This window comes from Manis javanica, chromosome 5, assembly GCF_040802235.1.
Source record: "Manis javanica isolate MJ-LG chromosome 5, MJ_LKY, whole genome shotgun sequence".
NCBI classification, from domain to species: Eukaryota; Metazoa; Chordata; class Mammalia; order Pholidota; family Manidae; genus Manis; species Manis javanica.
Genome location: NC_133160.1, coordinates 172,862,520 through 172,877,924, shown reverse-complemented (window position 1 = coordinate 172,877,924; position 15,405 = coordinate 172,862,520). Strand labels below are relative to the sequence as shown.

Sequence of the window (15,405 nt, the reverse complement as noted above, 5' to 3'; positions counted from 1 at the left end):
GCAATCCAGTACACCGACCAGGCCAGAGGGATGTTCTCTGACCCCAAGCCAACTGGTGCTCTAAGGTCAGCTACCCCAGGAAGTCCCCCAGGGGTGTAGCTGGCTAGCCGGAGGGCCCCCACAGCTACCGGCTTTGGGGAAACACATGTCCAGTGTCTGCTGTGCTCACCCACACACCCTGGGAGGCAGGAGCCATAACTGGCCCCTCTGTACAGGTGGCTGAGGCCCCCAGGAGTGGTTACGTGCCCCGACCAGGACACAGTGAGATGAGGCCAGAGCCAGGGCTGGAAGCTCACTGTCTGGCTTCTAGGCCATTGTGGCTGCCACAGCCAAGGGCTCCCCCCTCCCACAGAAGGCCTGGGGTGTGCAGCCCGCTGGGGAGACATGGATGACGTGGGGATGAGAGGTGCTGTCCCAGCTGTCCAGACGTGAGACGACCACTGAGCACTGAACCCAGTGCCGGACGAAGCCAGGACCCGGGGTGCATTTCGGGATGGAGGTGAGGAGCTGCAGGGTGAGGGCCCAGGACAGAGCCCCCACACACTCAGGCTCAGCCAGCATTCTGGGCCCAACAGCTCTTTTCTGGGGGGCCATCCTGTGTGTTGGGGGATGTTGGGCAGCTGGCCTGGTCTCCACCCGCCAGGCACCTGGAGCACGCCCTCCCGGGGTCGTGACAGTCAAACTGCCTCCCAGCATTGCCAGATGTCCCTTGAAGAGCAAGACCAGCCTGGTGGAGAATCCCTGCCCTGGAGGAAGGAATGGGGGAGACGGCAGGTGCCGCGGCTGCGGCCCCAGGACTCCTGGCCAGACAGCGGGGTCGGAGGGCCCTGGAGCTCACTCTTGCCTCTGATGCCCACCACTGTGTAATGTTGGACCAGAACCTCCCCTTCCCTGAGCCTCAGCAGATCACCTGTTAAACTGGGTCTGTCCACAGGGACATGGTCAAGAGTCCGTAAGAAAGCCCCCGAAGCTGGACCCATGTGGGCGCTCGTGAGCGCCGATTCCTCACTACAGTCATAAACGGCAGCTCAGTGAGGCGGCCCCCTTCATGTCAGACCCCCACAGCTTACCTGTAGGACTCAAGACTTCCAGCTAGAGAAACCAGCCTTCCTCCCTGCCAGAAGGTCTCAGCTAAAAGGCAGTTTGGGGCTTTACCTGTCTCCCCTCCGGGTACCCCCATGGAGCACGGCCTCCTCGTGAAACGTGGGCACTGTGGGGCTGCGGACAGCAGCTGGATGAGTGGGAGAGGCTCTGTGGCCGGCGTGGATCTGGACAGCATGTCAGAGGGTCACGTGGTAGCCACCACCCTCACGCCCGAGGGCGCCAGGCCCATTCCCTTCCCAGCTCACTGAAATAGACTCCCACCACGCTCCAGAGATGCACCTGTTTCCCAGGCATCAGGGAAGGGACTTTGAAAAGCTGCGTGGGGCACTGGGCAGGTGCTGGGGAGGGCCAGCCCCACTCACTGCCAGCGTGTGCCAGGGGCAGCAGGAGAGAGCTTACCCGCCCCCTGGGGCCCGGTGTGGTCGCAGCTGCAGCCCGTGCCAGGGCCCTGGGGCTGCCTAGCAACCCCAAAAACACATGCAAAGCTTCATGACACATTCAGGCTCTCAGTCTGGAGGCCGGAAGCTCCAAATTAAGGTGTGGGCACAGCTGCCCCCTCCAGGGCACCAGGGACAGCTCCTTCCTGTATCTTCCAGCTCCTGGGGGCTCAGGCACTCCTGGCCTTGTGTTGGCATCGATCCAGTCTCTGCCACTGCCTTTACATGGCTGCCTCCTGTGTGCCCATACGGACCGTTCTCTTATCAGGACACCAAAGTTGAGATTCAGGGCAACCCCCCAACTCAGGATGACCTCATCTCCATCCCTATCTTAATTACATCCACAAAGACTCTTACTCCACATGAGGTCACAAGCTAAGCTTCTGGGTGGGCATGAATACTGGGGGGACCTACTTAGCCCAAGACATAGCCCCAGTGTGCCAGAGGGGAGACTGAGGCTTGTGAAACTAAGGTAACTGATGGGAGGCCCCTGGGCATGAACGGCAGCACTGGGCCCCTGCCCAGACCTGGCTACTGCGTGGCCCCATGGCATCCCCTGTTCTCCAAGGTGCCGCTCTGCTAGTTTCAGCTTTAAGATCTCCGAGATAGAAACTTATCTGACTGGCCAGCCGTGTAGCACAAGGTGCTGCCTGGACCCAGCTTGTGGCTGCAGAGAACGCACAGGCACTGTCCTGGTCAGTGGTGTGCAGGATGTATGCAAACCCAGTCCTTAGAAAACCAGGCCAGGATCCCGCAGGAAAGAGACTTTGGGCCACACCCCAAAACACAAGTCACATTTCACACTGCTCGGCCCGTGGAGTGGCCCTGCGTGGGCCGAGTGACCCCTCAAAAGCACCCAGAGAAAATACCCTATGCCATTGGCTCTAAAGCGGGTGCGGGCAGCCGGGGGCCAGAGTGGGGGCTCCCTCACCCAGCATGCCTGATCTCACCCTCATTAGTCATGCTGGCCCGAAGCCTCGATCTCAGGGCCTAAGTGGCAAGCGAGTCCCGTTCATTGGGTCTGTAGTCGGTGCCCTGCGGCTCCTTGCCCAGCTCAGGGCAGAACAGTGAGGACAGTGACAACACCCGGCTGAGGGCTCAGCAAGTCCACTGGCTGCCTCAGACCTGAGGCAGGAGCTGCCGCGGCCCTACTTCCCCAAGAGGAAACTGAGGCAGAGACACAGGCAGGACGGAACCAGCTCTGGTAAGCACAGGGGTTGTAGGTACTGAGCCTGAGAGTTGGGTGGAGGTTGAGGGGCCCATGGGGTGTGACAGGTGCCCTGGTTCCCCTGGGCAGTGGGCACTCTGGGGACCTGAGGGGGGAGCCCTGGAGGAGAGCCCCACAGGGACACAGAGGCCAAGGAGCAGCTGGTCACGCACACCAGGCAGAGGGGGCAGTCTGTGTGAGGTCAGAGAGGGCAGGCCTTGCTCCGAGGAGGTGCGCGACCTGCCCCAGCAGAAAGCTTCCCAGGAAGTCACGGAGAGGCAGACCAGCACCCAGAAAACCGTGAGCCTCGAGGTCAACAGCATCCGGGACGTGTGCTTGGAGCTGGTTCTCTGTCACTGGCCAGTGGCTTCCAGACTGTTCCGACCTCAGCACACAGAAAGCAACATGCAGGTCAGACGTGGCCCTGCACGCACAGGTGTGCATACCCGTGGGGTGACTGAGGTTTGAGCTCTCTCTGTATCCTCACCCCCCTCAAGGCAGCTGGGCGAGGGGGTGTCTTCCTGTCCCATAACTTTGTTCGCTCACATGGCAAACACGTGATAGTTGTGGCCATCGGCACGTTTGTGGGGGTCATGCGGTGGGCTGGTTCTGAGTCTTGGCTTCACACGCCTCCGCCAGCCCCTGTTCTGCTCCTGCCTTTATAGGAACGGAACCATCCGGGCCCATCTGATGACCCAGGAGGATGGTGCCATGTGTAGCAGAGCCCCGGCCAGCCCGACTGCCGCTGAGGACTGGCTTGTTTATTCCAGCGTCTGAACTTCCTGCGGCTGCTGTGACCGACTTCCAGCTTCCGGAGACTGTGCTTCCTGCCTGTGGCTGCGTCACCCCAACTCCATCCCCTTGGTCACCTTGCCTTCTTCTCTGTGGCTGTCCGTGACCTCCTCTGCCTCCCCTTCCCATTGTGATTGCATTTGGGGCTCACTCAGATAATCCAGGATCACCTCCCCATCTCAGCATCCTTACCTCAACCCCATCTGCAAAGACTCTTTCTTCCAAATAAGGCCGCGGATGACACCATGTATTTCAGAAAGGCCAGTTTCCAGTGTGCCGCACACAGTGACAGTTTATATGGTACCTAAAGATGTAACGCGTTTTTTTCACTAACCAGTACTTTCCCTTATTACTGGTGAGGAACTCTGCTATCTCTCCAATCCATTCAGCTTTTTACATAACAAATGCTGCTGTGACCCACTGAACTGATTTGCATGCCCGCAAATGGGTCGCCACCCACAGCGTAGAAAGTTCCACCCCACCTTCTACACCTGTGCCCCTGCCAGGGCGGGGGACCCGAGTGAAGCCGTGATGACTGAGAGAAGCGTGCTCTTCTGCACACCGAGGGTGCCTGGAGGACCCTCCGGCTCTAAGCCACGGTCCTGCTGCGCCTCGAGAGGGCCCACCCTCCAGCCGCCCGCCGCCCTGCACAGCCCGAGCCCCACTGGCAGCCTGGCTCATCAGGCGGTGTGGGGGCCTCTGACCAGAGGGGAAGTGGTGACAGTCCCAGAGGGCTTCAGTCTGTCTGCTGCCTCCCCAAGGCCCTGCGCAGGCCCACCCCGCTCCCGGCCCTGGCTCCCGGCTCAGCCCCCGCTGCACGTGCCAGCCTGGTTCCCCACCCAGCTGGTTCACCCATCATGGTGCCAGGAGCAGGCGTGCTTACTCACACCTTCATTTGCTGTGTTACTCGAAAAGGGAGAAACAAATGGGATCAAGGGCTTGCGAGCTTTGTGGCACATAGTACAGACGTTCAAGGTGACTTTGAAGCAAGGGAGCATCAACACCTTTTCCAGGGCATAAAACCTGAGGCCTGGAGAGATGGAGACATCACCCGGTGCCTGGGCAAGGATTCTTAAGGTACAGTCCTGGCCTATCCTGAGCACTCAACACTCAGCACCAGCGGCATGCTGGACACCTCCACCTGGAAGCCCCCACGCCTCGCAGTTGGAAAAGAGGATGCCTCTCATTGCATCCGTCCTCAGCCATGGCTCCGCACCAGCCAGCAGCCCCTCACAGCACACACCAACACCCTCTCTCAGCTGCTCCCCTTCCGCAGCTCAGCAGGTGCGTCTGCACCGGCCCCCTTGCTCAGCTGCTGGGTCACTGGCACAGAGGCTTTGCCTCTCTGAGCCCACATCCTTGTCTGTGAAAGGAGGATGCCTACTACCTGGGCTGCAGGGACACCAATGAGATGTGACAGTGAAAGCACCTGGCACTGCCTGGCACCTTCCCAGCTCTGACTGCATTAGCATCCCATGTGGCTTAGCAACTGACCACAGCTGGGGTCTTAAGCGACAGAAGCAGGTCTCTCACTCCTGGGAGCCTTAAGCCCCGCACAGCGGTGTCAGCAAGGCCAGGCCCGCGCTACCATGTGTGGGGAGCCCTTCCCTGCTCCCCTGGCTTCTGCCGAGGGCTGGTTATCCTTGGCTTCCTCCAACCTCTGCCTCTGCTGTCACTCCTCCTCCACTGCGTGTGTGTGTCTGTCTCTCTCCTCTTACAGGGACACTGGTCGGTCTGGACTGGGGCCCACCCTAGTCCACTATGATCTCACCTTAACTAGCATGATCTGAATGAGCCTGTTTCCAGATAAGGTCACATTCACAGGGACAGGGCTGGGCCTTCAGCATCTCTGTGGAGAACACAAGCCACAGAGAATACTGATTTTCCCGTGTTTATCAAAACCAAGGTGGTCTTGGAGCAGCCGGCACAGAGGCCACCCTCCCACATCGTGCTTTATCCTCTGTGCCTCCGACAGCATCCCTCGCCTGCCCATCCCCAGCTTCTCTTCCAGCGGAGACCCCATCCCACCCTCATCAGTGTCCCTCCGCCTGCCATGCTAATCTCCAGGTCCCCAGCACTGAGCACCATCTCCAGGGACTCACACGGCCTCCCAGGCTGAAACCTAACACCTTGCTCCGGAGCTCAGCACCCAGCCTGGCTCAGCACCCAGCCTGGCTAGGACCACCGCCCTCCGGTCCCACCCTCCTGTACCTGCCCACCCCCTTTGGTCCTCTGCCCCTCCACCTGTGCTTGGGAACGTGTTGACCCACGCCAAGTGTCCACCTATGGCGTCTGCAGGGCCATTTGTGATGCACATGTCCCTGACATGGCACTTCCAGGGACCCCTGAGGTAAAGAACACACAGGGACCCCCAAGGTATTAACCAGGCACTGGCTGCAGTGGGGACCACCCAGATGTACGAGGCTCAGGCCGGTGGGCAGATGTCTCATCGTGCGACAGAGGATGTGTGCAGCTGGACGCCGGGGCCATCACCTGCCCCAGTGTGGGGGCCTGCTGGGTGCTAAGTAACAGCCAGGTGCCAGGCCTCATCCCGCACGGGGCCAGGGGATTAGCAGGGTCCAGGGAGCCAGGGGAACCAACTAACTGCATCTGCCTCGTGGTCAGTGTCATGAAGGAGAGAAGCAGGAGCAGCCGTGGCCGCCGCTGTGGCTGAAGTGGGGAAGGCATCTGCCGCCGTCGGGGGATCTGGGCCTCCAGAGGGAGGAGGTGGGTCGGAGCTGGACTCTGAAGGCAGAGAAAAGGCTTCCGCGGGTCCTCCAGGGGGGTCGGCAAGTGTGGGGACCACAGCGCTGGCAGGAGCCGGAAGCAGGAGGCCCGGGGGGCCACCTGCCACGCCGGGACAGGCGTTCCGACCCTCTGCTGGGGCCTCAGGGGGCCCCAGAGCAAGCCAGGCAAGCCGGGAAAAGCAGCCAGTGGGGAAGGTGGGTCGGATATGACTGAGCTCCTGTCTCCCTGTTCAGAAGCTGTCCTGTGCCCACCTGCCCATGACCTCCTGGAGCCCCACCCCGCCAGGGACGCCAGCCTGCACCAACACCACAGCGATCTGCCTCCCTGCCTGACAAAATGCAGTCCACACACCCATCCGCTGCCGGAGTCAATACAGACAAGCCACGGATTGGAAAACAAGCAAAGGGGGGAACAGGAAATTCACAGAGACACAAATGGCCCCGAAACACAGCAACTGCTCTGGACGCCCTGGTACCCGGGAGGTGGGGCAAAGCAGGGCACTGCTCCTCCCATCCGGCCGCACATGTGGGAAGACAGACACTGTCCTGTGCTGGGCCGGAAGGGGCCAGATCGAGGGCCCCTCCTACCCCCTTTGCCAAGGCATGAATTGGGACAGCCTCTGCAGAGAGGGGCTCGGCAGGAGATATTCCACTTAGCAAATCCCACTTCCAGGAATATCTCTGGCAGATCTGCACAGGCGCGCAAAGGCACACATGCAGGAATTGTCATCCCCACTGGGTGTGCACAGGGTGCACTAAGATCTGAGTGCACACGGGACCAATGGGCCATGTGCCTCCTGAGGAGGACGGAGGTCACAGTGGCAGCCTCCTTCCAAAAATTCTCAGCCCACATCCTGCCGCCAAAAAACAGACCAACTCAGATTGTGAGATGATCTGCAAGGCGACAGGTCTGGACTCTGCAAAAGTGCCTATGGCACAAAAGAAAAACGGAGGGAAGAACATTCTAGAATACAGGAGACTAAAGACAGAAACATGCTAACCGGCTGTGGAGCGTGATCCTAGACTGGACCCCGGAGGAGAAAGGTTTGGAAGGCGTACATCATCAGGGCGCTGGGTAACGCAGGACGGCAGACCTCTTCTCGCAGGCGTAGGCCAGGGCCGCGGGCAGGACACCATGTCCGGATGAACTGACCGCTCTGGCTCAGAGAACAGAGGAAGAAAAGCGGCCTGGGGGGACCGTCAGTGCCCGACTCACCCGGGTGCAGGCCCTACAAGCCAGTCACCGCACTGCTCTTTCCCCAACTTTTCTAAACGCTTACAATTTTTTCTAAAGAAAGAGTTGGGGAAACACTGACAGAGAAGAAAGCAGCGCGGAGCCAGAGACCGGCAGCTTCGCTTTCCCGGATCCAGGAGACAGACTGACTGAGAATACCTGGCTGCGCACCCGAGGAAATGCTCTCCTCTCCTGGGCCTCAGTTTCCCCATCTGTTGCCAAAGTTGGCAAACGCTGGTTTGCACACCCCCCAAAACACACCTCTGGCTCCTGCAGCAGGCATGGGGAGTCCATCCCCCTATACTCTGAGCTCCCAGGGCAGAGCTGAGCCCTGAGCATCCCGCCTGGCCCAGCCCAGGGCAGGGCAGAGAGGGGACCCACTCAGTGCTCAATGAGCAAATGAATGGGCATAGGCAATCAGACACTCTAGACAAGGTGGTGACGTGGGTACCAAATGCGGCGCTCCCATCACCCAGCACCTACTGCAGAGGCTGGATCGCTGGAAAGTTGTCACCCAGCTGGCCTGTTTCCTCACCTGCACATTGGGGACACAGGAGCAGCCATGTCACAGGGCTGTGGTGAGGGGCAGATGAGGCACCCTCTCGGACCTGGGGTGCAGGGCCTGCCTGTGGCTGGTCCTGAGGTCGGCGGCACAGAGCTGCTGACGGGACCATTAAAAGCGGACTGTGCACTTACACACCTGTGTTCACAGTGGCACCAGTCCCGACAGACAAAGGTGAGAGCAGCCCAGTGTCCCCCAGGGCGTGAATGGAGAAACAAGTGCAGGGTGTCCCCGTGACACGACGTTACTCGGCCTGAAGAGGAAGGGGTCTCTGCCTCCAGCAGAACGTGGATGAGCCCTGAGGCTGTGACGCTGGGTCCTCCGCAGGCACAAAGGACAGATCCTGTGTGACTCCACTCATACGAGGTCCCCGGAGTGGTCACACTCGCAGAGAGGAGAGCAGGGTGGTGGGCCCAGGGCAGGGGAGGGGAGGCAGTTCATGTTTAATGGGGACGGAGCTCCAGTTTGGGGAGATGGAGAAGTTCTGGGGGTGGATGGTGGGGATGGCTGCCCAGCAATGTGAATGTACTTGATGCCACTGAACTGGACACTAAAAATGGTGAAAATGGTAAATTTTGTGTTGTGTATATGTGACCACAATAAAAAACAAAATGTGCCGACAGAGGCCCCCTCTGCCCAGGGCAACAACACTCCACATCAGAAAGCTGGGGGCAGCAGGGTCTGCGAGCAGGCAGTGGAGGGTCCTTGCTAGCCACGCCCCACCAGGGCTTTGTGGATGGGGGCCCGTCACCCACCAGAGTCCCCGCATCACCAGACAGTGGGTGATCGGAGGAGGCCTTGCCAACAACGGCCACCCTGAGTCATACTCACAGGACCAAGGGAAGTGGGGGAAGGTGGACACTCTCCAGTCAGCGTGGCCAGGTCACACCTCACTGCCCAGGCAGGTGCCCCTTGCTGTGGCCCGGGCCCAGCTGCTGCCCTCCACAGCACCGTACTGCCCGGCTCAGGCCTCAGGGCACCCCAGCTGCTCTGCACTCATGCAGACGCTTTCCAGGTCCGGGGTCGATGCTCTGGACTACTGACCCTGACACAGGCCAGGCATTCAGGCCCCAGGGGAAAGGGGACCCCAAGAAGGGGAAGCGCCTGTGCAAAGGTGCAGGGTGGGGAAGAGCATGGCCCGCTAGGGGGACCTCCAAGAGCTCAGCATGGCCTGGGCCCAGGGGGCATGTGGAGGTGACCAGCGGTGGGGTTAGGGGTGGGCAGATCTCAGCCCTACAGCCAAGCAAAGGTGTCCGTGCCATGCAAGGTGGACTCAGAGACCAACCCAACGAGGTCCTACCCCTAAACACCTCTCACTGGATGTAAAGTGGCATGTGGCTGCAGAGAACAGCAGGGTAGCTCCTCCAGAAATGGAGTTGAATCACCACTTCGCCAGGCGAGGCTATGTCTGGTGTGTCCCCAGAGAAACGACAGTGGGACTCACACAGGTATCTGCACACCCATGTCCATGTCTGTAGTGGTGTTTTCACAGCAGAGGTGGGAGCAGTCCAGGTGTCTGTCAGTGGATGGCTGGGTAAGCGAAATGCGGTCCATCCATACAGTGGACTATTATTCAGCCTTGAAAAGGAAATCCTGGCGCAGCCTGTGGCGGGGATGACCTTGAGAACTCTGAGCCAGTCCAAAGGTGAATCCTGTGTGACTCCACCTGCATGAGGCCCCCCGAGCGCCATACTTAGAGAGACAGAAGGTAGACCAGAGGGGCCAGGGCTCGGGGCTGGGGAGGGGCCAGGGCATTATTTAATGGGGACAGAGTCTCAGTTTGGAAAGATGGAGAAAGTCCTGGAGATGATGGTGCAAAGGCTTCACAACAATATGAACATACTTAACACTACTCAGCTGTACATTTAAAAATGGCTAAAATGGTGTATTTTATGTCAGGCATATTTTACCACAACCAAAAAAAAAAAAATACAAAAATACAAAAAACAAAAAAAACACTCCCCACCTAGTGAAGGAAAGAGAGCATGTGGTCCAACCACAGAAAACCCACTCCACAGAATCACACGGGCCGCTCATCAATCAGCTGTAGAAGAAATAAAAGGTCGTGGGGGAAACTCCATGAGATGGAGCTCCAGGTGAGGGCGCCGCACAGGACCTGAGCCCCCGAGGGGCAGCGTCCACGCCGAGGGGAAGGCCTGCGCCACTCCCACGTGCTCAGTCTCAGAAGGCCTCCTCTGCTCGCGGCTCTTGGGAAAATGGATGCGTGTCCTGTCTGCCGCTGCCCCAACTCCTACTGACAATAATGATGTAACAAAATTGGTTCTAGGCTGGACCAGTGAAAGTGACAGCCCTAAGAGGGGTTCAGTCCCCTCGGTGAGGTCCTCAGTGGTCAGGGGTGGCTCCCAGATGCACGGGGGGAGGAAGAGGCAGAGGCCAGGACGGAGGTGTGGGTGCCCACAGGTACGTGTGGCCAGCCTGTCAGTTCGGTGGGGAGGCCGAGCAGCGCAGCGCTTCGAGGGACCGGTAAACTCCAAGTTGGTGCAGTTACGGCCTGGGTTTGTGGACGGCATCTAAGTCTCTTTTCTCATGAAAATGAGTGGCAATGTCTGCTCCCTGTGGGCACAGCTGCCCCAAGGTCATCACACCTGGTCACAAGCTCAGCTGGGTGTCATCTGGGTCCCCAGCTCCTCCCTGCACGGCCCTGGCCATCTGCACACCAGCTCCAATCCCAGCAGGTGGGAAGGGCCCAGGCGGGGGCCAGGACCCTGGAGCCCTGTGTATTCCTGAGGACTCTGGGAGAACTCAAAGAGGGCCGCTCGTGGAGTCCCCAGACAGGAGTGCCCAGAGACCCAAGCAGCGGAAGGTGGACTCTCACAGCAATCCCTGCCAGCCCAGGCCCCAGGCTTGCCCTGCGGTTAACAGGCAGCCCCTCTTCCTCCTGGGCAAGACCACAGGCAGAGGGGGCCTCACTCAGAGCCGCCCCTGCAATTCATTTTCCCTCACCAGAAGCTCGTGGGTGCCCAGGGAGACGGCCTTTGCCAAACACTAATACAATTCGGGCCTGTTTGTTCAAGCAGAGGCCAGTGATGGATGTCTGAATAAGTCAGTGTCCACAGAAGCCATGGAGAGGGTGAATCCGCTGTGCTAGTATTCGGAGCACCTCTATACGCAGGGCTGTGTGCAGGAGACCTATTCGTGAGGGTGATTTTGAGTTTTAAGTAAAAGGAGAATTTGCAACAACGTGCTGACTGCATGGCTTACCAAGCTTTGTCCAGGGTTCCCACCTTGAAATTTCTTTTGTTCACATGCTTGGGGTGACGGGTTCTACATGAACATTGTGCCTGCACACTGGTGGTTCGAAGGTGTTGGACACAGAGTGGAGGAAGACCTGACTGGGAGCTTCTACTCACTGGCTCCAAGCAGAAGGCAGGACAATCACCCCGCACCAACCACAGGCCCTGCTTGGAGGGAGAGAGGCCCCCAGCGCCTCTGCTGGAGCAGGACCCCAGGACGGTGCAAGGCGTGGGAGCTATTGAGGTGGCCGGGGAAGGTCCACACCTCCTCAAGCCACAGATCCCGGCCGCTGGCGCCCCTGCTCTCTGCATTGCTGTGGCCCCAAGAGCCCGGCCTGCAGTGGGAAATAAAAGGTTCTATTCCTGGAGTAACCCTCTTTCTCAGAACTGGGACGCTGAGGGCCAGGCTGCAGCCCGGTCTGGGTACTGGCCTGAAACCCTCCCTGAGTCTCTGGGTCTCGCTTGTTTATGTGGCACTGAAGCCCAGCCGCGGTGACGGTCTGCTCCCGGGCCGGACCACACTTCCAGAGGGCGGGACCCCATGGGCCTTAGGCCGCTGCCCCAATATCGCCCTTTAGGGTCGGCACAGGGAGCCCCTGAGGCCAGGCAGAGCACCCCAGCCATTTGCAATGGCCCCCACCACAGACACAGTGGGCACGCATCCCTGTCACCTGGCCTCACAGGTCACACTCCCGCTCCCAGGAGCTGAAGAGACACATATTTAACAAGCCATATGAAGCCTGGAAAAAGGCCACTCTGCTTTTCTTAAGTGAGATGACCAACAGGCTGATGTGTCCTCATCATGTACTGTCCACCTTTCTCATCAGGCTGGCCAGGAGCTTGCAGAGGAACGAGCTGAGGCAGGGTCACCTCCAGCACCTGGTCAGGGGACCGACACACTCCAGTGAAGCCATCACCTGGCCCACCCCCTACCCAACCCTGCGGATGCTGGGCTGGTTGGCTGCCCACTAGAGGGAGCGGCTGCCCAGAGACGCAGGGTGGGGCCTGCCTTTGGGGCAGGGAGAGGGGCTTCTGTGATGGGGCGTCCTTCCTGGGGTCAGCCACCCCAGGAAGGAACCAGGAACCTGTCGGGAGAGGGGCAGGGAAAAGCCCCCACCTCCTGCAGATGCCACAGCTAGGAGGCAGGCTGAGGCCCAGCTGTCCACCATCCCTCAAATCCAGAGCAAAGTCCTACTGAGATCTCCCACTGGACTGCAGGGGCACCCACAGAGTCAGGGGAAACGGGGACACGAAGGCTCAGAGCAGGGCATCAATGGGGGAGCAGCCCATGCCCATAGGGTGGGAACAAAAGCGGTCCTCAAGACCCCAATCCCCAGCAAGATGCTCTTGCCAGGGTGCCCACCTTGGAGGCTGAGGGATTTTTTTAAGTAAAAAAAAGGATCATTTCTTTCTAAGTCTCTTTCAGAATCCTCCCCACCCCCACCCCCCATGGCTCCTCGGTGATGACATTGCCCAGTCATGCCCGGCCAGCGGCTACAGGGCAGGAGCCCAGCCTCCGGGCAAGGTGAAGCGTGAGGAGAATCTCAACCATGCAAACGCTCGAGGCCATGGGCTGGAAGCTGACCCACATTTAACGGCAGATTACGGAGGGAGGAGGGTACAGGATCTGCAAAGAGGCTGCCGGCATCCACACGACCCTTGGGCTGCTCAGGGCAGGTTTCTCAATGTCACCCAGCCTCATGTCCCCACCAGTAAAATGGGCAGCCGTGGTAACTACCCTGCAGGGTCAGGGTCAGAGGACTACTGCAGACTTGTCCCGGGCTATCACTATACTGCTGTTCTTTATCACCTGCAAGACCCCTTTATCAGTTCGGAAGAACCCAGCGGGGAGATGCATGTTCTCAAGGGAGGCGACACTCGAGGGCTCTCCCAGAGCCAGGCGGGCGGTCTGAACCCTGCCTCCCCCTTCACCAGCCCTGTGACCTTGGGCAACTCACCCTCCCTCTCAACTCCCTGTGTCCTTGTCTGAGACTTGGGGGATTAATCCCCACCCACAGGGATTTGTGGCCTTGGAGATGGAGCCTGCCCAACCTCTCTACCATGTCCATAGCTACTAGATGCTCCATCAACGGCACTCCACTCGCTGATTTTTATCAGACAAATCAATCACTCCCTTGAGCTCCAACCAGGATGGGGTGTGGGGTTCCTGAGGTTGCCAGCACACACCCAGGATATATTTAGCTCTCTGCTGGAGCCCTGCCTGCTACAGACATTCCAGCTGAGGACGTGGAATTTCAGACCAGCTCCTCATTCCTCCTCAGCAACTGTGCAATTTGCTCCAGACGAGAGCTCCTTCTCGCTTGTAACTATGGACTAAATTATCACAAGAGCTCACACACACACACACACTACACACGTTGAATTCCTATGCTTGTAACGTGTTGATGCCGTTCACAGCCCTAGTGCCACAGTGAAAGTGTATTCCCAAAATAGAGAATGCCATCCCTGGAGCAAGAGCTGGCTGGGTGCCCGCGAGCAGACAGCTGCTCTCAAATCAAACCTCCTGGAGCAAAATCCTGTCTCTTGCAAATCCTTAACATGAATCAGCAAGAAAAAATAAAATAGCAAAGCGCCAGGAAAAAAGGAAAAGTTGCCCACAACCCTATTGGCATTTTGATCTATTTCTCCTAGTGTGTTTTCTCTGCATGTTTTGTAGAGATGAAACCATGTATAAAATTTTGTATCTTGTTTCATTTATCATCAATACTGATACCAGTACTTTATAATTCCTTCAAAATTATTTTGACAACTGCATAGTATCCCATCCTTTATGAGCAGTTCTTGAAGTGTGGTCTAGGGAACCCTGAGGATACCCAAGACCCCAATCTGTAGGGTCAAAAGAATTTTTATAATAAGGTTAAGATGTTATTTTCTTTTTCATTTCTGTTTTTATTTATGTTTTCTCCCAAGTATAAAATGGAGCTTTTCAGAAGCTCCATGACGCATGACATCACCACTGAGTGAATACAGACCAGACCTGAGGTCCAGCTGTCCACTATGAAGCCAGACAGTAATGAGATTTGCAGAACTGTAAAGCAGTGCCATTCTGTTCACTAGAAAATACTGTGTTCATATACAAAGAGCTACTATTCAATGAATTAACAAATGTTTTAGAATTTTACCCATTGTAATTTCAATAAATATAATTTATTGAATTATATAATTACAATTACCCATTGTAATTATCAATAAATATAATCCACTTCAACATAAGCTCTTTGGGGTCCTCAATAATTTCGAGTTGAAGGGGTCCTGCACCCTAAAAGTTTGAGAACCACGGCTATGGAGAGATGGTAACTCACTCCCCCAGCGTTCTGCGGCTGGTCCTCTTTGCTGCAGTGTGCAAGCCCTTCAGTGAGAGACTGTAGGCACAAATCCACATGTCTGTTTTAGAGCCTTTCTCCAGAAAAGACTCCCGGAATCAGCATCTCTATCAAAGGGCATGAGTGTATTTAACGCCCGATGCATTTGCCTAATTGTCCCCTAAAGATGGTACAAACTGATGCTCCAGTCAGCAATCTGTGACACTATTTGGCTCACAGAATTTGGGATGTTTACATTTAGTGAAGAGTACCATTTTTTATCCTATTAGAAGTCATCCTCTCAAACCCTCAGCTATTCTAGAGACCCTTATGAGGAGGGAAGTGGTGTCAGTCCCAGACGCGGAATGCTCCGGAAGCCGCCTGGGGTGGGCTGAATGGTTCCTTCCCACCTCCCCCCAGATACTCACATCCAGTCCCCAGGACCAGTGAATGAGGCCTTATGTGGTTTAAAAAAAAAGGGGGTTTGGTCTTTGCAGATGTGATGAAGGTAAGGATCTTGAGATGAGGGTTATCCTGGCTTATGCAGATGGGCCCTACCTGCAGCCATAGGTAGTCCCTATGGGAGGGAGGCCTGGCACACGCAAAGAGCAGTGCGAAGGCGGGGCACAGGGGGTGGTTTGGAGGTGCTGCTCTTGAAGACTGAGCAACGTGGCCACAAGCAAGGGAGTGCTGGTTGCGCCGGAGCCGGGAGAGGCAAGGAGCCCTTCTCCACAGGCTCCGGGGA

General features: G+C 57.6%; 1 protein-coding gene across 25 annotated transcripts in view; it reads right to left on the bottom strand.

Annotated features, from left to right (window-relative positions):
* Positions 1-15,405, bottom strand: part of ABLIM2 (actin binding LIM protein family member 2) — a 142,208-nt gene that overhangs the window by 118,097 nt on the left and 8,706 nt on the right. For 24 of the 25 annotated variants that reach the window (XR_012131893.1, XM_073238021.1, XM_073237999.1 and 21 more), the window contains exon 1: positions 1,156-1,280. The exons of the other annotated variant lie outside the window; for it this stretch is intronic. Coding sequence is in view for 23 of the 24 variants with exons in the window: in XM_073238021.1 (XP_073094122.1) it covers positions 1,156-1,279 (124 nt within the window). In the remaining variant the exon portion in view is untranslated. Of the gene's footprint in view, positions 1-1,155; positions 1,281-15,405 lie in introns of those variants that run through there. 25 annotated transcript variants of the gene reach the window in all.